The sequence below is a fragment of the Babylonia areolata genome, chromosome 8 (genome assembly GCF_041734735.1).
Source record: "Babylonia areolata isolate BAREFJ2019XMU chromosome 8, ASM4173473v1, whole genome shotgun sequence".
NCBI classification, from domain to species: Eukaryota; Metazoa; Mollusca; class Gastropoda; order Neogastropoda; family Buccinidae; genus Babylonia; species Babylonia areolata.
In genome coordinates this window covers 448,035-475,978 of record NC_134883.1, presented here as the reverse complement: position 1 = coordinate 475,978, position 27,944 = coordinate 448,035, and the positions used below count along the sequence as shown (strand labels likewise).

Genomic DNA, 27,944 nt, shown 5'->3' with positions numbered 1-27,944 from the left:
AGAGGAAGAAAATGTGGGTTGGTAAGATCTGTCACTTCTTAAATTTTTAAATAAAAAAAATTATAGATTGTAACACACATTTTTATGGAACATAAGCACAGAGATGACTACAGGTTTGATATACATGTATTACAATCAGTAAGTCTTGTGAGAATAAAGAAAGCCTTGTATTCACCAGACACTCAACTGGTCACTGTGAAATGAAAAACTTAGCACTTCTTATATTTTATGTTTGCAATACCTGTACATTTTTTTAGCCTGAGATTGAGAAAAAGGATAGTAAGATTTATTGTAATTATCAATAATATCATTAGTTTGAGTCCAGCTAAAAGTTTTGACTGAAGCATTCCTCTTCTCCATGTATGTCCGCTAAAAGAGACACACTTTCTCCTACAGGTTTAGAGGGAAGAATCACTGATCAATGAAGATAAAAGCAAATAAATTATCAAAGAATAAGTTGTTATGAAATTTTCTTTGCAGTTTGTGTGTTGGTGAAGATTTGAACAGGCAGCCTTTAAAGCTTTTTTAGTGTGAAATTTTCTTTGCCATTTTACTTGTTGTGAAAAAGAAAAGCGATGATGTATGTCTGCAGCTTTCGCTGTGGTATCGAGTACCATGCCCCCACTGACTGTGATGTCATTAAAAAATGGCTGACCAAATGTGCCGATGACTCGGAAACTGCCAACTACATCAGCGCGCACACTAAAGACGTGAGTTAAGGTGTCCTGTCCTGTGTGCTAGCTGCCTGTTACTAGTTGCAGGGGTGAGTTGGGTTTTGTGTCAGTGTGCCTCAGCCAGCGTGGTGAGTATGAACATGTTTGTTGTGGTGCTTGGCATTCTGTTGCTTGACTCCTGTCATCCCTGTGCTGCATCTTTCCTGTGCTTTGCTTCTCTCCACTGTGTAATGTAGCTGGCACGAGCACAAAAGTATCAGCAAATGTGTCGGATTTTATGTGAGGTTTTTGGGTGTCCATGTAATGCTTGGAGTGGCCTTTTTCTTCGTCACTCACACCCTTACAATAACGCAAGAACATTCCAGATCAGGAATTATATGAATTTAGAAACACTTGCAAATAATACTGTTGGTTACCTTGCCACTGTGAAAAACAGTTTACTTTGTGCTGTGTGTGTAAGACTAAGCTTTTTAAAAAATATATATCGAAACATCTTTTCATTCCTGTTAAAGAGAGCATCCTGTACGAGTATTTTGCATTTGCTGAACATAAATGTTTTGTACTTTGCCAGTTACAAACTCAAGATGTTACTAACTGGATTTGTAAATGTTGTCAATAAATGCAAGCTTTCTTTCTTTTTTGTTTGTTGTCAGTTCCATGACTGTAGAACTTATTCAGTAGGCAGTTGTGTTGTGTTTAGAAGAAGGATCATTTGTGTGTGCATCTTCTTGTTTGTTTTTTACTTGAAATTGAAATTCTTGTTTTCTTTTGACTTAAAAAAAAAAAAGTATTTCATTTGTTTATTGAAATATCTGACATTTTGTTTTATTTTATTATTATTATTTTTTTAGTTTGTGTCATTTTGGTTTTCTTTGATTGGAGGAAAAGGATGTTGAACTTGTTCAGATTCAGATTAAGACCATAGATTGCACAAAAGTTTGTTACTGAAGTGTTGTTTTTTTTTAATTTCAAATTTTTTTTGGTTTGTTTGTTTGGAGAAGAAGATCCTTTTATCTGGGTTACAGGCATGAGATTTTGGAGGCTTTAGTGAGAAATTGCAACTGAAACTGGGCCCCAGGGGCCTGATCAGGAGGTGTGTTGAGCAGAATGGTAGAAAAGTGTAGGGGGGCTGTCTGTTGATGTCAGAAAGTGAAGCAGTCCATTTTCCAACCAGTAAGACAGACCCCCAAGTAGTCAGCTAAACTCTCAAAAAGACCATGTATGGATAAAAAAAAAAAAATTACCATTCTGTATATCAGCAGTTGGTTTGTTGTCAGTCTTTGAGGGCATTACAGCTTGCAGAAATCAACTTAATCTCTTCCCAGTTTCACATTAGCTGCAGCAACTGGATTGTGAAAACGAGGAAACACGTGAAAGGAGAAAATATTTTTGAAAAAGAGATTGAGAAGGGTGTGAAAAATAAACAGTAACCTGATCTTGCTTTATGTAATCGTGAAAACAGAAATGAAGAAGAAAGAAATGATTTTGTAAGTTGTGAAACCCTTCACAGAATTTATGCCACTGGCAAATTCTAACACAGAAGGTGTCAGTACATGAACTGAACTGTGGCTGAAAAGGAAATTATGTGCTACCAAGGTTGCAGGCATCTTATGGCAAAAGAACACTAAAACAAGCAGAGATCAAATGCTAAGCTGAATTGTTGAAAAAGTACACGTTTCGGCCTATCATGTCAGTTAGTTACATTGTCTTTGTTTAGTGGAAAACGTTTTGTCAGTTGTTGGCAATGTACATGTTTTACATAGCACGGTTAGTTTTTTTGTTTTTATTGGTTGGAAAATGTTTTGTTAATTGATAGCAGTCTACACAGATAACATAATGTAGTTAATTTTGTTGTTTGTATTTGATAGAAAATGTGTTGTTGGTTTTGGATAGTCCACATGGATTGCGTTTACATATATATCATAGTTCTAGCTGTTTATCAATGATACATTGAATAAAAACGGATTCTCAACTAATACTTTTCTTTTCGATGTGGAATTACAACATTTTTAAAGGAAAGGTGGAAGGAGACAGTTGGAAAACTCAAATCAGTAGAGTACATCATGAAGAACGCAAAAGAAGTAAGTATGCATGTAAAACATGTCCAGACTTGGGTAAATTGCTAAAAGGGGCGCCACAGTATTTTTTCAGTTAGAACTTATTTTTGGTAAGTATCCATGAATGTGTTGCTTCACCCAGGGGGGGTCAGTAGTAAACAAAACCGGCTGTTCCCAGTAAGCTGGGTAAAAAGTACCCGGTAAATGGCCACCGCCAACTTATTCTTGAAATTTGTGTAAAGTGGGTGTGGGCACTTACTTGGCAGTTTACAGTATTTGTGTTCAATTTTGGTCTTTGCAAAAATGCAGCATTGACCTGATGTGGATCAAGACAAGCCCCTGCCTTTTCACACTCATTGCACTCACCGTGCACACACACTGTGACACTCACTGTGACACACAATGTGACACACACTGTGACACTCACTGTGACACACACTGTGACACTCACTGTGACACACACTGTGACACACACTCACTCTGGTCAAGTGTACGTTCTGCATTGTGCTGTTCATATGTGTGGTGGTGATTCATCTGGTACCACAGTTTGATCATCTTGTGCATGTGCAATGGTTGATGTGGTGTGGTATGTTGTGCAGAGGTATGCAGTTAGTGTGGATGATGATTTTCTATTTTGCGAGAAGCAGACGATAAAGTATTTTGAATTGAATTGAATTGATATGGAGTGAAATGTCGTGTACTGACTAGTGGTGTAGTGTAGTTTAGTTTAGTGCAGATATGTACTGTGTAGTTTAGTGTTATTCAGTGGATGTGTAGTGTAATGCAGTGTGGCATTGCATAATGTAGTGCAGTGTAGTATGATGTAGTATAGTGTAATGCATTGTAGTGCAGTCAAGTTTAATGCAGTATTATTTTGCAGATTATGGACTAACGCAGTGCAGTGAGTGTGTAGTGAAATGCAGTGCAATGTAATGCAGTGCAATGTAGCATATTACTGTGCAGTGCATGTGTAGTTTGATGCTGTGCAGTGTTATGTAATGCAGTGTAGTGCAGTGCATGTGTAGTTTGATGCAGTGCAATGTTATGTAATGCAGTGTAGTGCAGTGCATGTGTGGTTTGATGCTGTGCCGTGTAGTGTAATACAGTGCAGTATAGTGTACTATGTGTAGTGAAATGCAGTGCAGTTCTGTGTACTTTGATGCAGTGTAGTGTAATACAGTGCAGTATAGTGTACTATGTGTAGTGAAATGCAGTGCAGTTCTGTGTACTTTGATGCAGTGTAGTGTAATACAGTGCAGTATAGTGTACTATGTGTAGTGAAATGCACTGCAGTTCTGTGTACTTTGATGCAGTGTAGTGTAATACAGTGCAGTATAGTGTACTATGTGTAGTGAAATGCACTGCAGTTCTGTGTACTTTGATGCAGTGTAGTGTAATACAGTGCAGTATAGTGTACTGCAGTTCTGTGTACTTTGATGCAGTGTAGTGTAATACAGTGCAGTGTGGTGTAATGCATTGTAGTGGGGTGAATATAGAAGGTTGCTGTGTTTGTGGAAAACACTGTATTGAAATATTGTAGGAGATATAGTTTGAAAGTTTTATCATTTTTATTTAAGGTGTGAATCTTTTTAATACAAGTTTTTTTTAATGAGATTTATTTCTTGTTATAAACATTGTTTTTTTGTTGTTGGTTTTTTTTTTCTTTTTCTTCTTTTTAACCTTTATGAATAAAATTGGGTGTGGGAGAATAAAGCTGTGACATATGATATATAAAAGATACTTTTAGAATACAATAGATTATATTTTAAAATTTTTTATTGTTGATGGATTTATATGTCTTGTCTTGATACAGGGGAGTTCTCTTTTATCTCTTATGGCTCACGACATTGACAACTTGGAAAAATGATACACTGACCAAGGAAAACCATCATTTTGTTTTGATGGTGGTTATCGTGTAAAATGTAACTGTTAGAATCAAATGTAAAAGCATTCGTGGATATTAATGCTAGCCAGGACATGATTTTTGATCAGGTTGAAAGGGAGAATTTGGAATGATAGAACCAGCACTCTGAAAAAGAAGGTGAATAAAAGAAAAGACTAAGAAAATGAAACATGGTTCTTAAAATTGCAAAAGAAAGTATGTTTCTGTAACTTGGTTGGTGATATTTCCATGCTTTTGAACAGTATGTTTGTTTGATATTCACACCAGCTTTTTATTTGTGTTTGTGTCTGTCCTTAGAAATTAAGATTTCTTTTTCACAAGTTTTAGATGACATGTCACATGTTGGATTTCTGATGCAAAATCAAGATGTTGATTTTAAAAATGGAATAAAACATTTATGTCAGACAGCATGTTAGATCATGGTTTTCAAAAGTGAATTAGGTACTGATTTTAGAAATGGAATTAAACATTTCTGCCAGAAGTTAAAGAAGCTGTTGTCACCTTTTCTTTAAAAATACCAGTTGATGGCCAGTGAGATAAAATCTGATTAGAAATTCAGAATTTGAGATTGTGTCAAAGTGTTTGGTCAAGGAAGTCCAGGATTGTATGGAATGGGTTTTCAGCACAGTTGTTTTAGTTTCTATGTCATCATTTATTTCTGTTCTCTTTATTCCAGTGTCCCAGTTGCCATGTGTGCATAGAGAAAAGCGCAGGATGCAATCATATGGTAAGATCCAACCTGAGGTTTGTTGCGTGCATAGCTGAAATGTCTCATTTCATTTGCAGTGTCCAAAATGCCATGTGTGCATTGAGAAAAATGGCGGCTGCAATCACATGGTAAGTGATGCATGAAGTCTTTTATGCCATCAGTGTCATTGTGTCTCTTTGTCATTGAGTCACACACACATCAGTGCAGTTGTCGAGGATGGAGACGTGTTGATGCAGTCTTGTGGTTTGTTCAGAGCTCTTCACTGTGTACATGTTGAAAAACCTGTCACAAGGGTGCTTGTGCCATGTTGGAAAGCAAAGGACAGAAAGATTCATTAATCAGTAACTTGAATTGAAAAAGGAAAAGAATGGGTCACACTTTTTCTTGATTGAAAATATTCATCAGTCATACATGGAAGTGCTTCTTGATTGAAGATATTCATCAGTCATACATGGAAGTGCTTCTTGATTGAAGATATTCGTCAGTCATACATGGAAGTGCTTCTTGATTGAAGATATTCGTCAATCATACACGGAAGTGCTTCATGCTTTAGGGTCACCGATGATGTCAGTGCACTGACATTCTATATCAGAATTGTTTGTTCAGCAAATTAGCACTCACTGTTAGTGTTGTTTCCCTGGCATAGACCCTTCGCTGCTCTTCCTGGTTTCCCCACATACAGCCACACTTGAGCTCCTCCTGTTACAATATCTATGCTGGCTGTACACAAGGAACTGTTAATGAATCAGTGAAGAAGACTCCACACTGCTGCTAAATCACTTCTCTGCTGTTCATTGGGCCTCTGTGATCCTGAAGGATCATAGAACAGCAGGATGTGTGTTTGAAAAATCCTCTGCAGGAGTGGCAGTGTCTGCAGCGCTCTGTGCAGGAGAAAAGGGAAGGTGGTGTGTTTGCTTGGAGGTCGGCAGGATTGTGTCTTCCCAGCTTGGTGCTTACAGATTACAGAATACTTTATTATCTCAACAAGAGAAATTCATTTGTGGTGTAAAACACATAAAGAATACACGGAAATCACAGTCATTCAACATGTATACAATAAAAGACATAATATGTTTAGATGGCAACCCATGCATACAATAAATAATCACAGTAGGTAACAACAACACAACAGAAACCTTTAAAAGGTGACTTGAGTAAATCATATATGCATCATCACAGCCATACATGTGCAACTCAAAATCATTCAAAGGATATGAATAAAATAGGCATGAAATAGCATACTAAAAGTAGACATAAGACATAAAAAGGTTATAATAACATGGCTTCAGATGGTCATCGTCAGTGTGGGAGAACCCAGTGTGCATCCTTTGTCTCCATGAAGTTGAGTCACTGTCAGAAGTGCCTCCCAGGTGTCTTCAGGGAACCCAGTGTGCATCCTTTGTCTCCATGAAGTTGAGTCACTGTCAGAAGTGCCTCCCAGGTGTCTTCAGGGAACCCAGTGTGCATCCTTTGTCTCCATGAAGTTGTCACTGTCAGAAGTGCCTCCCAGGTGTCTTCAGGGAACCCAGTGTGCATCCTTTGTCTCCATGAAGTTGAGTCACTGTCAGAAGTGCCTCCCAGGTGTCTTCAGGGAACCCAGTGTGCATCCTTTGTCTCCATGAAGTTGTCACTGTCAGAAGTGCCTCCCAGGTGTCTTCAGGGAACCCAGTGTGCATCCTTTGTCTCCATGAAGTTGAGTCACTGTCAGAAGTGCCTCCCAGGTGTCTTCATGGAACCCAGTGTGCATCCTTTGTCTCCATGAAGTTGAGTCACTGTCAGAAGTGCCTCCCAGGTGTCTTCATGGAACCAAGTGTGCATCCTTTGTCTCCATGAAGTTGTCACTGTCAGAAGTGCCTCCCAGGTGTCTTCAGGGAACCCAGTGTGCATCCTTTGTCTCCATGAAGTTGTCACTGTCAGAAGTGCCTCCCAGGTGTCTTCAGGGAACCCAGTGTGCATCCTTTGTCTCCATGAAGTTGAGTCACTGTCAGAAGTGCCTCCCAGGTGTCTTCAGGGAACCCTGTGTGCATCCTTTGTCTCCATGAAGTTGAGTCACTGTCAGAAGTGCCTCCCAGGTGTCTTCAGGGAACCCAGTGTGCATCCTTTGTCTCCATGAAGTTGAGTCACTGTCAGAAGTGCCTCCCAGGTGTCTTCAGGGAACCCAGTGTGCACCCTTTGTCTCCATGAAGTTGTCACTGTCAGAAGTGCCTCCCAGGTGTCTTCAGGGAACCCAGTGTGCATCCTTTGTCTCCATGAAGTTGTCACTGTCAGAAGTGCCTCCCAGGTGTCTTCAGGGAACCCAGTGTGCATCCTTTGTCTCCATGAAGTTGTCACTGTCAGAAGTGCCTCCCAGGTGTCTTCAGGGAACCCAGTGTGCATCCTTTGTCTCCATGAAGTTGAGTCACTGTCAGAAGTGCCTCCCAGGTGTCTTCAGGGAACCAAGTGTGCATCCTTTGTCTCCATGAAGTTGAGTCACTGTCAGAAGTGCCTCCCAGGTGTCTTCAGGGAACCCAGTGTGCATCCTTTGTCTCCATGAAGTTGTCACTGTCAGAAGTGCCTCCCAGGTGTCTTCAGGCCATGCTGATGCCCTTGAAGTGCAGTTCAGATAGACTTCTACTCCTAACTGCTTAGTTCCCAGAGCCAGTCTGTGAGCACCTTTCCAGTGTGGAGACATCCCTTCATCAACAGTTCCCATGAATCTGCCAGCTCCAAAGGCATTTGACACAAATTCATCTTGTACAAGGAAGTGGTAGGGAACTCAAAATGGGGTCAGCATGAGAGCTGGGCATGAAAAGCCATAAAGCCCAAGACCATTATTTTAGTGGGGTTTTTTTCAGGAGGATGAAAATGGTGGTATTTTGGAGGTCCACCTAGGTTTGGGACTGCATGGCAAAGCTGTACTGAACCGGAACGCTCCCTTTCATATATCCCATCATCTGTCAGGCTGGAGAAATTAAAAAAAGTGCATTTGTGGTCAGTCGCTTCTTAACAAATCATTCTACTCCAGGTATGAGTGAACTCATAGTGAACTCGTACCATGATTACTTCCCCAGTGGACCTGTTATGAATATTCTCGTATAAATACATTAATCTGATTTCGTTTATTCTTACTTGGTACAGTTGGTGTTGTAAACTAAGCCCAGGAGCATGAAAATGAAGCTTTGTTTGACCGATTAAATCAACAGTTCTCTATCGTTTTTCACTGTTAATAGTGAACAACCTACTTTTTGCTGCAGTGGTCTCATGTAGTGCTTGTCCAGGGGAGTTGTTGTGGCCATATAGCTGTTGTGTAGAATGAGTTGAGGCGCATATGTGACGTGGATGACACTCAGCCCTGTGGCCCCAGCCTTCTCATTTGAGCCAGCGACACACTGGGCTGGACAGGAGCTGGCCACGTCCTCTCAGTCATCAGTCAGCAAAGCTTACCACTTTGCCTTGGCGGCTGGTGTTAAATTCAACTTTTGGTTTGGTCATTGAAAGCCCCAACCCCCACCCCTACACCTCCCCCACACCTTTTTCGTACTGCCTTATACTGTTGTGTGTTGGAGAAACCTGGGTTTGACTGACAGAGGGACGCACAGTTGGGAGCTCTGTTTCATTGTTTATTTTCTCCATTCTTCCACAGGCTGCATCCACAGTGGTGATGATAAGGTGAAGTCTTGTTGCCGCTTGTCTGTCACAGCTTCTGTGATGATGACGACGATGCTTTAGAGAAACCTGGACTAGTGTGTCATGATACTGTCCATGAGCAGACCTGCCAACCATTTATTTTTTGCATGATTTTTGACTCTCAGCTTTACTTTATCACACACATTTCTGAAATATTGCACTTTGAAAAATATAAAAGTTTAATATGGACTTTTGTGAAACAAAAAAATGAGCAGAAAAATGAAGGAAATCTTGGCATTGACATGGTTTTGCCTGTCAATTGGCAGCCGATGTTCTATAAGAACCAAATACTAAAATGTGTAACTTGCACATTTAATGTCACAAGTTTCCCAAGAACAATGACATTATTCTTGGGAAACTTTTAATTAACTGAGACAAAAGGCATTCCCATCTAGTTAATTTCAGCATGCATGTGTAACTGGCTTCATTACACTTCATGGTCAAAGAAAACAGAAAAAAAAAGAGAAAGACAAAATACTTTGACGTGGTTATTTTCAGGCTGGCAGCTCTGTGAATGTCATTTATTTGTGGTTATTTTCAGGTTGGCAGCTCTATGAATGTCATTTATGTGCTTCCTCTTTATTTATTTTCTTTTGTTTTATTTAGTTTGAAAAATTACTGAATACTGATTGATATGTAAAGGCACTTTTCAAGCAGAAGTTTTGAGATGACAAACTGATAGTCAACAGAGGAACACACTGGAACATTTTGTTACACATTAAGCTGGGGAACTTTTTTTGGTTTTTATCATGGGAGGGGGGGGGGGGAGAACAGGAGGAAAGGAATAGGCTAATACATTTGTCATACAGTTATTGTGTGGAAAGTTAAACAGGAAAGTATTAACAGTGGGGATGGGGAGGGGAGAGACTGTGTTGAGGTTTCTTTTCAAGATTTACAGAGGAAAAAAAATTGCTTGGAGACATTCATGGATAATTGTTAAGGCAAAGCTTGTGTTGTCTGCTGCTGGTACAAATAATATGAAAGAAATCTGCTAAAAACTTGTTTCTGAGTGAATTTGAAAATTTGTCTTTTTATGTACCATGCTTTTGTTGTTTTGAAATTATTGTTCAGAAAACATTAATCATTTTCTTTTATGCACTTGCAGTTCGGTTTGCCATTTGGATTGTGGTATTGGTTATTGAAATATTTGTTCCTGTTCTGATTTCAGTTTTGACTGTGAATTGTTTATTCAGTCTGTTCATACACTTTATTGTTAGCAGCAGAATCATGCTGAAAGTTAAAAAAGAATAATGATAAAGATGAAATTCCAAATTTCATGCCTTGTTTTTTTTGTTTGTTTTTTGGTTTTGTTTTTTGTTTTTTTTTTTGGGGGGGGGGTTGTAAAATGTATTTGTTTATGATAAATCAACAAAACATATTTACATGTTTTGAACAAAGGAATATTGCATCATGTAGTTTGATGTCCTGTAGTCTCTTGAGTCATCACTCCACAATTCCTCATTTTAAACATACTGATATGATTCCTGCAGAATCCAGACTATAGCTGATCAGCACAGATGAATTTAGCGTGTGTGTGTGTGTGTGTGTGTGTGTCCATTTCCAACCACTTACCTGCTCACAAGCATACATATTGATAGAAGCTTTCAATATACATTGTCTGTTGCAGCAATGCTCCAAGTGCAAATTTGATTTCTGCTGGATGTGTTTGGGAGGTATGTTGCCTGGAATGTGTTAGAGTTGTCCAATTTCTTTCTTGTTTTCTTGCTGTATTCCTGCCTCTACTTTCCCTCCTCTCACTCACTTTCATCCTTCTCTTTTGTGTTTACATTCCAACACTCGGCTTATATCACAGATTGACATCAGTTTACATTTGGGCCAACAGCAAAGTGAGAGCTGTATTATCAATGTTTTCTCCAGTCAATGGGAAACCATTTACAGCTTAGTCTTTTGTGAAGGACTATGACTCTCAAATTAGGAGGCAAAATTGCACTGGCTCTTAGTGCTGCAGCCTTGTGGGCTAGTTGGCCTTTTGGAACCATCTCAACGCCGACTGTCCTAAAACCCTCTTGGCCGAGAGAGTGGGGATGTAACTTGGGCAAGACACTCTCCACTATAATTAAATTCTAGCCCAAATAGTGGGAACAGCAGTTGCCTCCTCTGCTGTTCTTATGGTCATAGTCGGACATGACTGACTAGTCCAAATAGTGGGAACAGCAGTTGCCTCCTCTGCTGTTCTGAAGGTCATAGTCGGACACGACTGACTGTCATAAAAAAAACAAAAAAAAACAACAACAAACAAACAAACAACATTCATGAACTCTTGGATTCATGAACCTTTTTTTTTCTCCATAAATCATTTATGTCTGTGTAATTGCCTTTGATAATGCCCCCACATCTTCCATTCCTAAACCTTCATTTTGATATCAGAAAGACAGAATTCGTATATGTGTGTGTAAATACATATAAAATGCCTACATTTGATGCACAGTTCCCTGTGTTGTGGCAGACTGGAAGTCCCATGGCAGCGAGTACTATGAGTGCAGTCGTTACAAAGAAAACCCCAACATTGCCAACGAGTCCGTGCTGGTGCAGGCCAGGGAGGCCTTGAAAAAATACCTCTTCTACTTTGAGCGGGTGAGAAAGTTTGAAAAAAATAACCTCTTCTACTTTGAGCGAGTATTGAAGTTTGAAAAAAAAAATCTTCTACTTTGAGTGGGTGAGAAAGTTTGAAAAAAAATAACCTCTTCTACTTTGAGCGGGTATGAAAGTTTGAAAAATAAATCATCTACTTTGAGCGGGTATGAAAATTTGAAAGGGATACCTCTTCTACTTTGAGCGGGTATGAAAGTTTGAAAAATAAATTTTCTACTTTGTAGGATGAGAAAGTTGAAAAAAAATGACTCTTCTGTTTTGAGCGTGTATGAAAGTTTGAAAAATACCTCTTCTACTTTGAGGGGGTTTGAAAGTTTGAAAAATAGAATCTTCTACTTTGAGCAGATGAGAAAGTTTGAGAAAAATACCTGTCCTATTTTGAGCGGGTATGAAAGTTTTAAAATTAAATCTTCTACTTTGAGTGGATGAGAAAGTTTGAAAAAAATACCTGGTCAGGTTTGAGTAGGCAAGAAAGTTTTTGAAAAAAAATAACACTTTGACCAGGTGAGAAAGTTTAAACAAAATGCCTCTTCGACTTTTACTTTGACCAGGTGAGAAAGTTCAAACAAAATGCCTCTTCTACTGTGAGTGGGTAAGAAAGTTTGAAAAAATACCTCTTCTGTTTTGAGTGGGTGAAAAAGTTTGAAAAACTTCATCTAATTTGAGCAGGTAAGAAAGTTTGAAGAAATACCTCTTCTGCTTTGAGCAGTTGAGAAAGTTTTTGTGTGAGAAAGTTTGGGGAGGAAAACAAATCTGCTACTTTGAGAGTATGGGAAAGTTTGACAGTGGGAGAACCATGCGATTGTTATCCATTTCACTCTGACAGTTGGAGAACCATGCGATTGTTATCCATTTCACTCTGACAGTGGGAGAACCATGCGATTGTTATCCATTTCACTCTGACAGTGGGAGAACCATGCGATTGTTATCTGTTTCACTGTGACAGTGGGAGAACCATGCAATTGTTATCCATTTCACTCTGACAGTGGGAGAACCATGCGATTGTTATCCTTTTCACAGTGACAGTGGGAGAACCATGCGATACTTATCCATTTCACTCTGACAGTGGGAGAACCATGCGATACTTACCCATTTCACTCTGACAGTGGGAGAACCATGCGATACTTATCCATTTCACTCTGACAGTAGGAGAACCATGCGATACTTGTCCATTTCACTCTGACAGTAGGAGAACCATGCGATACTTGTCCATTTCACTCTGACAGTGGGAGAACCATGCGATACTTATCCATTTCACTCTGACAGTAGGAGAACCATGCGATACTTATCCATTTCACTCTGACAGTGGGAGAACCATGCGATACTTGTCCATTTCACTCTGACAGTGGGAGAACCATGCGATACTTATCCATTTCACTCTGACAGTAGGAGAACCATGCGATACTTGTCCATTTCACTCTGACAGTAGGAGAACCATGCGATACTTGTCCATTTCACTCTGACAGTAGGAGAACCATGCGATACTTGTCCATTTCACTCTGACAGTGGGAGAACCATGCAAAGAGCCTTCAGCTGGAGAAGCAGACCCTGCAGAAGATCATGGACAGGATCAATGTCAAGGTGATGGAGAACGAGGGCACCTGGATCGACTGGCAGTACCTGCAGAACGCTGCCGCGCTCCTCAAAAAGGTAACAGCACCACACTCCTCCCCTTCAGTCAGAGAAGTAACAAATAGTACAACACTCCCCCTTTAGTCAGAAAGGTAACAAACAGTTCAGCACCCCTCTTCAGTCAGAAAGGTAACAAATAGTACAACACTCCCCCTTTAGTCAGAAAGGTAACAAACAGTTCAGCACCCCTCTTCAGTCAGAAAGGTAACAAACAGTTCAACACTCCCCCTTTAGTCAGAAAGGTAACAAACAGTACAACACCCCTCTTCAGTCAGAAAGGTAACAAACAGTTCAACACTCCCCCTTTAGTCAGAAAGGTAACAAATAGTACAACACTCCCCCTTTAGTCAGAAAGGTAACAAACAGTTCAACACTCCCCCTTTAGTCAGAAAGGTAACAAACAGTTCAACACTCCCCCTTTAGTCAGAATGGTAACAAACAGTTCAACACTCCCCCTTTAGTCAGAAAGGTAACAAACAGTTCAACACTCCCCATTTAGTCAGAAAGGTAACAAACAGTTCAACACCCCTCTTCAGTCAGAAAGGTAACAAACAGTTCAACACTCCCCCTTTAGTCAGACAGGTAACAAACAGTTCAACACCCCTCTTCAGTCAGAAAGGTAACAAACAGTTCAACACCCCTCTTCAGTCAGAAAGGTAACAAACAGTTCAACACCCCTCTTCAGTCAGACAGGTAACAAACAGTTCAACACCCCTCTTCAGTCAGAAAGGTAACAAATAGTTCAACACTCCCCCTTTAGTCAGAAAGTTAACAAACAGTTCAGCACCCCTCTTCAGTCAGAAAGGTAACAAACAGTTCAACACCCCTCTTCAGTCAGACAGGTAACAAACAGATCAACACCCCTCTTCAGTCAGAAAGGTAACAAACAGATCAACACCCCTCTTCAGTCAGAAAGATAACAAATAGTTCAACACTCCCCCTTTAGTCAGAAAGGTAACAAACAGTTCAACACCCCTCTTCAGTCAGAAAGGTAACAAACAGTTCAGCACCCCTCTTTAGTCAGAAAGGTAACAAACAGTTCAACACCCCTCTTCAGTCAGAAAGGTAACAAACAGTTCAACACTCCCCCTTTAGTCAGAAAGGTAACAAACAGTTCAACACCCCTCTTCAGTCAGAAAGGTAACAAACAGTTCAACACTCCCCCTTTAGTCAGAAAGGTAACAAACAGTTCAACACCCCTCTTCAGTCAGAAAGGTAACAAACAGTTTGGTGTCATATACTGTACCATGTCAAACTGATGCAAACTAGGCCTATGGTTTGCTCTGTTTGACAAACAGTTCAACACCCCTCTTCAGTCAGAAAGGTAACAAACAGTTCAACACTCCCCCCTTAGTCAGAAAGGTAACAAACAGTTCAGCACCCCTCTTTAGTCAGAAAGGTAACAAACAGACCCCTCTTCAGTCAGAAAGGTAACAAACAGTTCAACACCCCTCTTCAGTCAGAAAGGTAACAAACAGTTCAACACTCCCTCCAGTCAGAAAGGTAACAAACAGTTCAACACCCCTCTTCAGTCAGAAAGGTAACAAACAGTTCAACACCCCTCTTCAGTCAGAAAGGTAACAAACAGTTCAACACTCCCTCTTCAGTCAGAAAGGTAACAAACAGTTCAACACTCCCTCCAGTCAGAAAGGTAACAAACAGTTCAACACCCCTCTTCAGTCAGAAAGGTAACAAACAGTTCAACACCCCTCTTCAGTCAGAAAGGTAACAAACAGTTCAACACCCCTCTTCAGTGTGTATCGGAAGATGGGGATGTGGTCACAGTTCTTTTTGGAATCTGGTTATTTTGAATGAATCTCTTTTTTTTCTTTCTTTTTTTTTCTTTTTTTTTTTTTAAATGTGTGTGCCGTCTTTTTGCCACCAAGTGACCAATTTATTTCTGTCTTCCACTCCAGTAGTTTATATTTTGAAGAAGAAGAAAAAAGTCAAAAGTCCTGAATGTTTGTGCCTTGACTTGCAAACTACATTTCCTTTTTTCCTGTGTCTTTTTTTGCCCTTCTAAAGATTTTTGTTTGTTTGTTTGTGAAGTTCTGTGAGTTTGTGTTATCTTAACTGAAGACGTGAGAGGCTTTTACACCATCCAGAGTTAGTAAGGTTGCTGCCATCATGGAAAATCACTGTAAGTCTGGCACAACAAGTGACACAGTGTCAGTCTCTCAAGGAGGCATCATTGCATTCAGACACATCTATATACACTCCACCACATCTGCTGGGCAGATAGATGCCTGACCAGCAGCATTACGCAATAGTGAATACCCTAAGTCAGTGCATCCAGATATATTTGTGTATCTATCAGAGGGGATTTTTTCTTCCGTGGCTCACTGACAACTTGAGGCAGGGCAGGGCAGGGCAGTGAGGCATCAGCAGACTAATCCATACAAGAGAAGAAATTGATTTTCTTTTTGCTTTGCCTCAGAAACATCCAAACTATATCATAGCAAGACATGTTTCCAAACACTGACATACTGAATAGGGGAATGGCTGGGTTGCAAACAGGCAGTTTTAGCAGCATTGTGTTAACTTATCATTAGGAATTTTCTTAAGGCTGTGGAATTAGTGCAGACTTAGTAAAGTGCTCGGAAAACAGTGCTGTGAAGATAGCTTATGCAGACCAGCCCAGGTCCACAAGCCTGAGGTCAGTCTTCAGCAATATTTCAGAAGGCTAGGTTGTGTCCAGAGGATTGCCACCATTCCTAGGAACAACCTGATACTAGGTTCAGTCTGGTGGATACCCCTGTCTCATCAACAGAGACATAGTTAGTAAGTGGGGAGGGAAAGGCAAATAGAAGAGTTGTGTGTATTTCAGTGCTTGCATCATTGACAGATACTCTGTGCACTTAGTAAGAGGGGTAAAAAGAGTAGAATAGTTGCTGTGTATTGCACTGCCAGCATCATTAATAGATGATTCTGTTTTCTAAGTCAGGAAAGAGGGTGGGGGGAGGAGGGGGGGGATTAAAAAAGAAAAAGAAAAAAAAGAGTAGAATTGGCTGCTCATGATGCTGCCAAAAAAGTAGCATCTGTGATTTCCACCTGAGAAGTATTTTTCTCTGTTAATGGCATAGCCAAAAAACAGCTTTCATGCTTGTCTGTATGCTGTTTCAGTGCCGATACACTCTGCAGTACACATATCCCTACGCCTACTACATGGACAAGGGAGGCCGCAAAGAGTTGGTAAGTGCAAACCAAGTGTCCACATGACTGCTGAAGGAGTTTTAGGTGTAAATGTCTGGTTGATCAACTTGACTATATATCGTTTGTGGACATGTTCAGATTGATGGAAATGCCTTTAAAAGATGTAAAAAATGAATGATCATCATGATGACAGTTTGTAGAAAAAAGTGATGGGAATTTTTTTTAGATATTTAAATTATGAATAAAGTTGTGCTGTGCTTGCTGTTACATTGACTGGTTATTGATGATGTGATGGTGATGAAAGATGTGATGTTTGTGGTTTCAGTTTGAGTACCAGCAGGCTCAGCTGGAGGCTGAAGTGGAGAACCTCTCGTGGAAGGTGGAACGGGCAGAGATCACGCAGAGAGGGGTGAGCAGGACGTTCAGTAGAGCTGCAGCAGTCCTCTTCACTGGGAACAGTGCACTGGGCGCAGCTTCAGCTATTTTTCAGCAGATCTGTTGTCTGGTTTCCTTTTCTGAACCTCTGTCTTCTGTTTCTTATGTTCTGCTCTCTCTCTGTCTCTGTCTCTCTCTCTCTGTCTCTCTTTGTCTCACTGTCTCTGTCTCTCCATCCATCTGTCTCTCCCCCAACTCTCTACCCCCAAAAGAGCCTGTGGGAAAACTAGAGAAGAGATTAAACAAGACTTTATTACTTTCCGGCTGTGTCTTCAAGGTTTATACATCATTTCAGGTACCTGTGGTCATGCATTTTATCTTGCTGTAAAGATAGTATTCTTCCTATATATTTTCCACTCTTTCTTGTTCAAAATGTTCAGGATGTTTTTGCTAGCATACACTTCGGGAGGTTTTTGGCCGTAGCTACTTTTGTTTTCTCTGCATAGTTGGGTAGTAGTTTGCACAGGACAGGAATCAGACCCCTGTCAGAGTCTGCACTAGTGGGGCATGGTAAGTATATTACATAAACGTAATTTTAGGAAGCAGATTTCCTTTTCAAACAATTTGTGGGGAGTAAGTAGGGACTGAGGGCTTGCAAGAGTTCATGATCACACTTACACACATAGAAATGACAACAGTTGATAAACATTAAGAGTGTTACTAACATTTGAGGTGTGAGCGTCAGTCAACATTAAGAGTGTACTAACATTTTATTGTGTGAGCATTAATCTTCATTATTGTTGTTGAATGTTTGTTTTAGTTGTAAGACCAAACCATTGATGATAACTGTGAGAAGAAGGCAGGAGAGCAAGGATTGAGCTGTGTTGTGACACCCTGTTTTTGTGGGCTGGGTTGCAGGAACTGGAGAACCAGATGGATATCGCTGAGAAGAAACGTCAAACGCTGCTGAAGGACTTTTTAGAAGTTTAATGTCCATAGCACTAGCTTCCCCTGTTCACAGCTTTTTTCATGTTCAGCAAAGTTTTGTTAACCAGGAAATGACTGTTGTATGTGAAAGAGAAAGGGACATTTTTTTTGTGTACATGGGATTTTTTTTCTTTTCTAGTTGTGATGGTGTGTGATTGTGCCAGTGAGAGAATAAATGTATAAGGTTTAGTTGCCAGTTGATAGCTGTATTGCTCTTACGTCTGTGTGTGTTTACCAGTAATCAGATTTTATTCCCCATTTGTTTTAGCATTCTGATTCAGTAAGGCTGGCTGGCTGTCTCTCTCGTACAGTCGTTTTTAGATGTCTGTTGCTGTAGTTTTTTTCTGGCTGTAACTTGTATGACTGAACGAACACATGCCGGCCGTTTCATTGATGGATTCTGTCTTTTTATTGTGAGGATAATGTTTTTATGCTGACAGGTGGTTGTGAGAGTTTGTGATTATGCTGTGCAGACCTGCCAACTGCTTCATTTTGAGCAAAATTTCCTTTCAATATCTTTTTTTGTGTGTGTGCTGGTTTTTTGTCTTGTTTTTTGTTGTCGTTTTTTTCTTCTTCTTTTTAGTTCTTACCTGTCTCGTGATGACTTAACGTGGAAAGATGGAAACCCTTCGTTTGAATCTGCTCCCTTGGCAGGCTGGGTCATGACAGGAACAGGCTTTCTGAGAACAAACCAAGTAAACTTCCTTTTGTTTTCTTTACTATTTTATATTTTTCCCTTTAGAAGGAATCCAAGGCAAGAATGTAGTCAGTTGCCTGCGTACAACTGAAAGTGTATCACACGGTCAAGCACATTTTACGTAACATTTTAAAAGGTTCCTTCCTGGCCTGATTTCAAAGCGTGTTTCTGAAGAACTTGCCGCGCCAAGTACCACATAGAACCAAAACACAGTCAGGATGATTTTAACCAGTCAAAGACACAGGCTTCTGTGGTTCATGTCATTTGCTGAGGTGACAAACAGTATGAACCTGCTTAATTTTGGTATCATAAAGTTAAGAAAATTATTTTTTTAATGGTTTATTTAAGACTGGTACGTGGCAAAAAAGATTCAACAAGATTATATTGGGGAAGTACTCAGTAAGTTCTTTTGAGCGTTTAGATAATTACTTCATTGAAGGCATGTCAACATATAAAATGACCAATTGTAGCTGAATTGTATGGCGTGTTACCAATCTAAGCCAGTCGCAACATAACAAGCTGTTGCTGTTCGAAGAGAAACAGCAGGTCATGGCATTTTTTGGAAATGTTCAAAACATCACTCTGAAAATAACAAAAAGTGCAAAGTTGGAAGTTAGTCCTTCGATTATTGCATCAAAGTTGATTTGTCTTTGAAGTGTATGAGGTCTGATTCGACTTTCACTTTTTGACCGCTAGCAGCAGACAGTGCATTTTATTTATTTGATTGCCCAAGCTGATCAAAAGATGAGTTATCTGACAGCTGAAATTGGTCATTATTCCTGAGACTATGTACATGTTCCACTTAACCACCCCTATGCAATGTTATTCATTAAAAAAAATAATGCAGAAGGGTTTAAAAATATTTTGACATGCATTGTCAGGAGTATGAGTGTTGAACAAACTTGGGAGTTGGAATCACTGAATTTGGTTTGGCTTATGCATTAATTTTGCTGAAAATGAGGCTGTCTGAACAGTTGGCAGGTCTGACATAGTATGGCATGGCAAGAAAGAGACAGAGTAAGTGAGGTGTATACTGCAGAAAAGAAAAATGTGTTGAATGTGTAGATATTTGATCATGAAAAGTGTCAAGACAGTTGTTGGAAGGAACAGTATGTCCACTGTCATCTAAGGGCTTTACAGTCATTCCACTTGATGATGTGTGTAACAATGAAAGAAGTGAATGAAAATATGTCAGAGAAACGCATGATCATGGTCATTGAGTAAGAGGTGTGTGTTCTTTGGGTGGGAAATGTTATCACCTGGTGATTGTCGTTATTGAATGACTATAATTGAGTATAAAACTATGTTCGTGTTGTCAAGTCGTTCAGAGTATTGTGTGGTTAACCCAGTATTGATTTCTTTTTTTTCTGTTCTGGTCATGCTTCTTGTTGCCCAGAAATGAAAACAAAACAAAGCGACCCGTGAAGACTGAAGAAGTAATGTCTGAAGAATACAGTAATGATTTCTTAGTTGTCTGAACTATTCCATCTTCCACATCCCTGGAGATCTCCTGAATACCCAGACCCATGAGAAATCAAACACCACTAATTTCTCTCCACTCTTTGTCCACAACAATCACCTGCACAGTGTTTAGGAGAATGATCCAGGTTGATCAGTGACAGTGCCATGGCTGAGTGCATTTTTCACAGGTGTTCTCATCAGCGTGTTGGCTTTATGTGAAGGTCAGGCATTTGCTGCTTTTTCTTTCTTCCTGTTTTTTGTTTGTTGTTGGCAGATGTAGAATATATAGAATCTATCTACATGTTCTGACACATTGAAACTGAAACTGGGTGATACAGAGGTGTGTGTGGTTTCAGGTAGGTTCAATGTCCTTTTTGGGGAAATAAGTTTTTTTAGTTTTGTCTTAGTTAATTTTGAGCAGAGATTTCGATCTCTTGGTTTAACCCCAATTGGTATTGTGGGTGCTTGTGTTATGGATGTCTGGTGAATCATGTTCTTAAGTGCAGCATGTTCTTAACATCTTAAACTGCAGTGACTGACAGCAGCTCTGGGTGAAAAATCTGCTTGAATAAACAGACAGCTACCCATGCACACACACACACACACACACACACACACACACACACACACACACTTGCTGCACTTAGATGATACATGCTTCATGGTGGAGAGTGTCATGAATGTGAATGCAGAATGTATTTTTCAAACAGAACTACAATATGAGCACCCCAAGAGCTGAAAATTTCAGCTATGGCAAACACAGAAGATTCCCTGTTTCGTTCAGTTCTTGAGTAGACATGCACCTGAGCATGTCATCCATGCACCAAGCCAGGCATTGTAGGGCAGGTCCAATATCAAACCTTCGATAAAGGTTCAAATACCCTCTGCCGACTGGAACATCTTATCCGTTCGTGGCTGCTGAACCTCAAGGGAACGAAAGAACAGTTCAGGGAAAAGTGGGTTGTGAATGACATACTTCTACACTACTCTCTTTCAGAAATTTTAGAAAGTCTCAAGTTTTCAGTAGCATTGTGACCACGGCTTGCATTATTGATGATACAGGAGTACCCTTTTTGTTCTGGTGGTGTTGGTGGTGTGTTAAGTGCACAATACTGAGCTTATCATTGTGAAACTTTGGAAAATGTAAATTTTCAGTAGCCTTGTGACCACTGCTGCATTGTTTAAATCGCAGGAGCTTCTCACTCAGAAACTTCAGACACTCTGAATTTTCAGTAACCTTGTGACAGCTCCTGTATTGTTGATATTGCAGGAGTGTCCATGTTCTGGTGGTGGTGGTGGTGGTTTATGGTGCACAGTACTCAGCTTCAAACACGTGTTCTGCTGGTGGTGGTGGTGGTGGTGGTTTATGGTGCACAGTGCTCAGCTTCAAACACGTGTTCTGCTGGTGGTGGTGGTGGTGGTTTATGGTGCACAGTGCTCAGCTTCAAACACGTGTTCTGCTGGTGGTGGTGGTGGTGGTTTATGGTGCACAGTACTCAGCTTCAAACACGTGTTCTGCTGGTGGTGGTGGTGGTGGTGGTTTATGGTGCACAGTACTCAGCTTCAAACACGTGTTCTGCTGGTGGTGGTGGTGGTTTATGGTGCACAGCACTCAGCTTCAAACACGTGTTCTGCTGGTGGTGGTGGTGGTTTGTGGTGCACAGCACTCAGCTTCAAACACGTGTTCTGCTGGTGGTGGTGGTGGTGGTTTATGGTGCACAGTGCTCAGCTTCAAACACCTGTTCTGCTGGTGGTGGTGGTGGTGGTGGTTTATGGTGCACAGTGCTCAGCTTCAAACACGTGTTCTGCTGGTGGTGGTGGTGGTGGTTTATGGTGCACAGTGCTCAGCTTCAAACACCTGTTCTGCTGGTGGTGGTGGTGGTTTATGGTGCACAGTGCTCAGCTTCAAACACGCTTGGGTTTGGCAGGCTAGTTATGACAGTGGTGTCATTTTCTGCAGTGTTGATAGATATTACATCTATTTTCCTGTTCAGCTTTGCTGTTGTTAATGTGCCCTTTTCAGTGTTTGTTAGATCTCATAATTTGTATTTGGGTTGTTGTAGTTTTTTTAAGTTGATTCTTCGTTGTAATAATATTTCCTTCTTGGTTATAATGGTGCAAAAGGGGGCTAGATGTCCTTGGTTTGTGTATCAAATAAATGACATGTCTATTTATTGAATTATCCATGCTCATGTATTATCTAGTCTCATACCTTGCGTTTTAGTGAGGGTTGGTGATGTAACCACTTTGATGTGCCCTTTGCTACCATGCATCTCCTTCCCTTCAGGAGAGATCATTGGGAAAAAAAACCCAAAAAAACGTTGGTTTCCCTGTAAGGACACAGTCTTTGCTTCTCAAACATGCAGTTTTTGTGAAGATTAGCTTTTAACTGTGCTTGATGATGGCATTGATGTTGGCATTGATGATGGCATTGATGATGGAAGCAGTTTATTCAGTTCTATTTCAGCTCGTGTGTTGTAGGGTCCACTCACAGACAAAGCTGCTAGCAGGGCTTCACATGGGGTGTGTCACCAACAGCAAGCCAAAAAAAGAAGCTACAGAATTATTTGAACGAGTTATGTAGTTGATTTGAAAGGCAGACACATGTGTACACTCTTCATTTGTGTGTATACACATACACACAATCACAGAAATATACATGTATGTTATTATATATACACACAGACACATGTACACACACTCACACACACACTTTCACTCTCTCTGTCTCTCTCACAGTGATCATGTATGTGAAAACACACGCGTGTATTCATGCATATATGCACACACACACACATACACATATAATGTGTATGTATTCATGCATGTACACGCATGCAGTCATGCATGTATACACTCATACTTATGCTCTGAAATTTACTTGATCTAATGGTAAGGAGGGCCAGAGAGAGCATGAATCCAGTATTGAAAAGGGTGGTAATTGTAAAGAAGTGTAGAGTCTACTTCATTGCAGTAGTGTTCTATGTAGTTTTTTTCTTCTTTCTTTTTGTGTGTGTGCTAGTATAAAAGTTTGCAAATGGTCTGCCATATTCAGGGTGGTCATGAAAGCTGTTGTTTGACACTTTCCTGTGCTTGAAGCAAGGTGACTGGAACATTTCAAGTCAAATCAAAGTAGTAAATTGCTAGCACTTTTCAAACGGGTCTTGCAACAACAGAGCAGCTACATTGCTTTGTGGGCATGAAAGCTTAGTTTTTGAATGTATGTGTTATATACAGGGAGGTGTGTTTGTGTGTGTGCGTGTTTATGTGTTTGCACAATTGAGAGTGAGCCTGTGCATATATTTCTCTGTGTATAGCTTTGATTTTAATTGGATGTTTCATATAAATGACTATAAATCAACCTGTGTTACTTTTGTATTTTGAAGTTATTTCTGTATTGTTGGTGTGAGTGTTGTCTAAATGCTATCCATATTTTGTAAATGTAAATGATGTTCACAGTTATGGGCAAGTGAATCCATATGTAGGTCAACAGACCCCTCACCCACACCCCTACCCCTACACACACACACACACACACACACACACACACACACATTAATTATAAACATGTGCATGCGTAACACACGTTCATGCATATACTCAACAGCCTCTTTCGGCCTTTTTTGTCCCTTTTAATTGAGTACACATTTGATAAATAGTTCAAAAATTATATAACATGCGCATAAAAAAACACTCACAAAGCAAAATTAAAACCTTTTCACCTGCCTACGTTTCTTGTCCTTGAACGTGTGAAAAAGAAATTGATTGTGCAATCATGAGTCTAGTGTATGTGTGTGTGTTTGTACATGGTAAACTTGAACATTTTCATTACAGATTTTTCAAACAACCTCAAAGATTGGGAAAGTATATTTTGTACGACGATAGTTTTCCATAGGACCTTTCCAGTCATCCCCTAAGTGAAATCTTCGAACAGTGTAATTGTATGAAAATAAAATTTCAGTAAACATGTCACCAGTAGTTTTGATATTTTGTAGTCAATATGTTCTGATGTGTTGCTTGGTACAATGGTAATGTACACGTAACGGTCTCTATTCTTTAAAGTAAGTATTATAGCAAGCATTAAATGATACAGATATTATCAGTGCAGCTTAGCCAGACATACAGTAGAACTGGCATTATCTACTCGATGTTGGATATTTTATGAGATTTATTTTGGCACTTGAAACAAAACCTTGGTGTCTTGAATCAGCTAGGTTACATTTATCTGAGATAGATGCACAAATGCAAAACAGCCTCTGCTCTTTTCACTCCTCATGCTGCAAAACACTGACCATCATTTAGAATTAATGAAAATATGTTGTTTTTTCGTAAAAAGATCCAAGATTTAACTGAGATGACATCCATCTCCATTTAAACTGTTACTGCATGCATCAGTTTTATAGAAGTCCAGTTGATTGGTCTAGCTTTAAGTAACTTTGATTTTTTTTTTTTTTTTTAGGTCCCATATATGGTGGCTACAGGCATGTTATCAGCACTTTTTATGATTTTTCTGATGATCAGATGATCAAAATAGTAGATTTGATTACTTTTTAAATTGATGTTACATCTCCAAAGTAATTCGTATTCGAAACATCTACATGTTCACATCACATTACAACAAACAAAGTAGATGACAGAACGAACCAAAAATGATTAGCATAAATGTTTTTTGAAGTAATTGTTAAATGGGGAAGTCAGTCTGTCATCTTTTTCCTGAAAGGGAAGGAAACATTACAATGTTGATATAAGGCTTCAATGGTACATAAAGATATTGGAAGGAGACGGGTAGGGGGTGTATGGAAGGGTTTTCTCATCAAGTTGGGCTTTAGAATAGAAGTAAACTGTATACCCCACACCTGCTCCCACCCACCCACGCATTTTTATACTTTGGTACCCCATTGTCATTGTAATTTAAGTGACAATAGACACTACAGATAACAAATATTGCTTGTCTTTGAGCCAGTTGGAATGAGTGCCTCTGCATGAGCTACCATGTCATCCAGTGACAGTCCCTGGGAATCTCCGACTCCAAAGACTGACTTGAACAGAACATGGTGAAGGAAGTAGAGGGGAACTCAACAGAAATGACTGTGAGAATAGGAAAGATCAGAGAATCTGAGAGAGTTTTTTGACTCACTTGTGTAAACAAAGTGAATATATGTTTTCTGTATTTGTTTAGTCCTTTGTGACAAGACCATGCATGTCAGTTTGACATGGTAAGTATATGTATCACCAAACATGGAGTATAATACAAACTCCTATATGTTTTGTGTATTTGTTCAGTCCTTTGTGACAAGGCCATGCTCTACACTTCCTTTCATCATATATCTCAGCATCAACCAAGTCTGGGAGATTCAGGCACCTTTTGTGTTGGTCAGGAAATTTTTAGCAGTTCTCCATGTATTTTGCTGAACTTTATTATCTTTAGTTTCTAACAAACAACTGAAAAAAAAAGTTGTGTGGTTTTCTATTTGAAGTGAAATATGTGGAGTGTGTTGGAGAGAGAGGAACAGAGGTGAAGCTGCTTGTCTTCAGTCCCCCAACTGCTTTTGTCAAGGACTTCATTTAAACACAATCTATAACGATTCGCTTTACTTTGAAGAAGCAACAAATTATCTGCTTTTTTCTTAATACTATGTCCCAGATGATCATCATGAATACTGAACAGTAGCATGCATGCACTGATTACTTTAAAGTATTGGAGAATGTTCTTGTTGTTTTACCTGTGCCATAAATAAAAGAGTTGTGTGTATGCACTACATTGTATAGCATGTTCTTTTATATACAAGTTCAATGAATATTTACCCTCCAGAGAATTTAGGGATGAAAAAAAGAAAACAAGGTTAGTTCATCTGAGGTTCATACATCTTTTAAAAGCATGAAATGATAGCTCAGTATGCTGAGAATTTTTTTTATTCTGTACACACTTTGTCATTGATTTTGCTGCTGTGAATTGTAAATAATACTTCAGTTTTGAGCTTTCATTTTTAGTAAATCAGCATGGAATTGCTATCTTTCTAACTGATGTAAATTCTTACGCTGCATATAATATTTAGTTTGATTAACAACAACCAGGATGATGATTTTGAACTGAAGCACTGTTTAAAACTGATTTGGTGTAGGTGGTTCTTTCTGGAGAAATAGTCATATCAATTGTCACAGCTTTTAGGCTTTATCAGCCTTTTGCCTGATCAATTAGGACTCTTTTTCTGTTGTTGTTTTTTCCATACTTTATATGAGTGCGCAATTATGGCTAGCTTCCTATGGAGAAATTAACTTGGAATCCATAATCCTTCCAATGTTTATCTAATAAAATCTTAAAACTGTTAAGTGTTCTTGCAGTGACGATGTTACTGGGCAGATTATTCCAGAAGTTAACAACCCTGTTATTAAAATAGTGTGAAAAAAGGTTTGATTTGGTGAATGTCTTCATTAGTTTGCCCCCCTCCAACTCTTCCCATTGGTTTCTTTCCAATACTTTTTTATTAGTAATTTTTGTAATGTGACATATTTTGATATAAATAACTTCATTCACACCTTTCAGCAGTCAGTGATTTTTGTATATTCAGAAGATGACATTGATTGGTTTTATGGTAAATTAATGGTTTACCAATCTGTTTGCGTATGGCAGTCTGTATAATACAATCTAGCATTACAAGGTTTTTTTCCAATGTCTGTGTCAGAATCTCACTGTCAACACATTCAACCATGGGGAGTTTACAGCTGTGGGAGACTTTCCTGCCTTTCTGATGTGGAAAAAATGCAGAAAATAATTATCGTGTTTGGTCAAAAGAGGGTGCTAGTCAGGGTGGCAAAGGGGAGGTTACCTACTTCCAGGAGGTTATCGGCCATAGATACTTTTGTTTTCTCCACATAGGCGGATAGTAGTTTCCACAGGACAGGAATGTCAGACCCCTGCCGGAGTCTGCACTAGTGGGTCACAGTAAGTATTTTAGATAAATGTAATTTTAGAAAGAAAATTTCCTTTTCTTCAAAATGACATGTGGACACATTGGAAAATTGTGTAAAAGTTTGTTTCCTTTCTTTGCGGTTGATGCAGATGTAGGAATAACTATATAACCATTTTAATGAGACCATTGTTGATGCCAGAGCAACATTCAGGAGCAGGGCTCAGTTAGTTAAGCATTTATTGAAATGATTTTGTTTTTACAGATTGTGAGCCTAAAATGATGTAATGGAACATTTTTTTTTTCAAGGTTTGTGAAAATAGTTTATAAATCTGAAGTAAAAATGGGGTCTTTATAAAAATAAGTCTGGAGTAAAAATAAGTTGTAAAGATGAGATGGAGTAAAAATGGGTTCTTTTTAAAAAGATGCCTGAAGAATAAAAACTACGACAAGAAAAAACAGGTTCTTTGTAAAGATAATTCTGATGTCTAAATGGTTTGTTTTCCTTTTGAATGGTATTTGAATATGTATGTATCTGTGTGTGTGTGACCACAAAGATGAGTTTGCATTACTTCAGTCAGTTTGATGTTTCCATACAGTAAATGCTGCTTAGGAATGTGACTGAAGGGAAGAAGTGAAGGATGGGTGTCCTGTTTTACCCCCCACACCCTCAGCGATGGGTGTCCTGTTTTACCCCCCACACCCTCAGCGATGGGTGTCCTGTTTTACCCCCCACACCCTCAGTGATGGGTGTCCTGTTTTACCCCCCACACCCTCAGCGATGGGTGTCCTGTTTTACCCCCCACACCCTCAGTGATGGGTGTCCTGTTTTACCCCCCACACCCTCAGTGATGGGTGTCCTGTTTTACCCCCCCCCACCCTCAGCGATGGGTGTCATGTTTTACCCCCCCCACCCTCAGTGATGGGCGTCCTGTTTTACCCCCCCCCCCCCACCCTCAGCGATGGGTGTCCTGTTTTACCCCCCACACCCTCAGCGATGGGTGTCCTGTTTTACCCCCCCCCACCCTCAGTGATGGGTGTCCTGTTTTACCCCCCCCCCCCACCCTCAGCGATGGGTTTCCTGTTTTACCCCCCCCCACCCTCAGCGA

General features: G+C 39.8%; 1 protein-coding gene across 3 annotated transcripts in view; it reads left to right on the top strand.

Annotated features, from left to right (window-relative positions):
- The window catches only part of LOC143284448 (putative E3 ubiquitin-protein ligase ariadne-2), a 39,275-nt gene extending 11,593 nt beyond the window's left edge, over positions 1 to 27,682 (top strand). Inside the window, exons 9-17 of one of the 3 annotated variants that reach the window (XM_076591085.1) lie at positions 593 to 710; positions 2,690 to 2,755; positions 5,311 to 5,361; positions 10,637 to 10,682; positions 11,477 to 11,604; positions 13,129 to 13,272; positions 16,378 to 16,446; positions 16,733 to 16,816; positions 17,701 to 27,682. In XM_076591085.1, coding sequence (XP_076447200.1) covers positions 593 to 710; positions 2,690 to 2,755; positions 5,311 to 5,361; positions 10,637 to 10,682; positions 11,477 to 11,604; positions 13,129 to 13,272; positions 16,378 to 16,446; positions 16,733 to 16,816; positions 17,701 to 17,772 — 778 coding nt within the window. In that variant the 3' untranslated portion in view covers positions 17,773 to 27,682. Of the gene's footprint in view, positions 1 to 592; positions 711 to 2,689; positions 2,756 to 5,310; positions 5,362 to 5,420; positions 5,472 to 10,636; positions 10,683 to 11,476; positions 11,605 to 13,128; positions 13,273 to 16,377; positions 16,447 to 16,732; positions 16,817 to 17,700 lie in introns of all 3 variants that reach the window. The other 2 variants (XM_076591087.1, XM_076591086.1) reach the window with 2 other exon arrangements.
- The last annotated feature ends 262 nt before the right edge of the window (positions 27,683 to 27,944 follow it).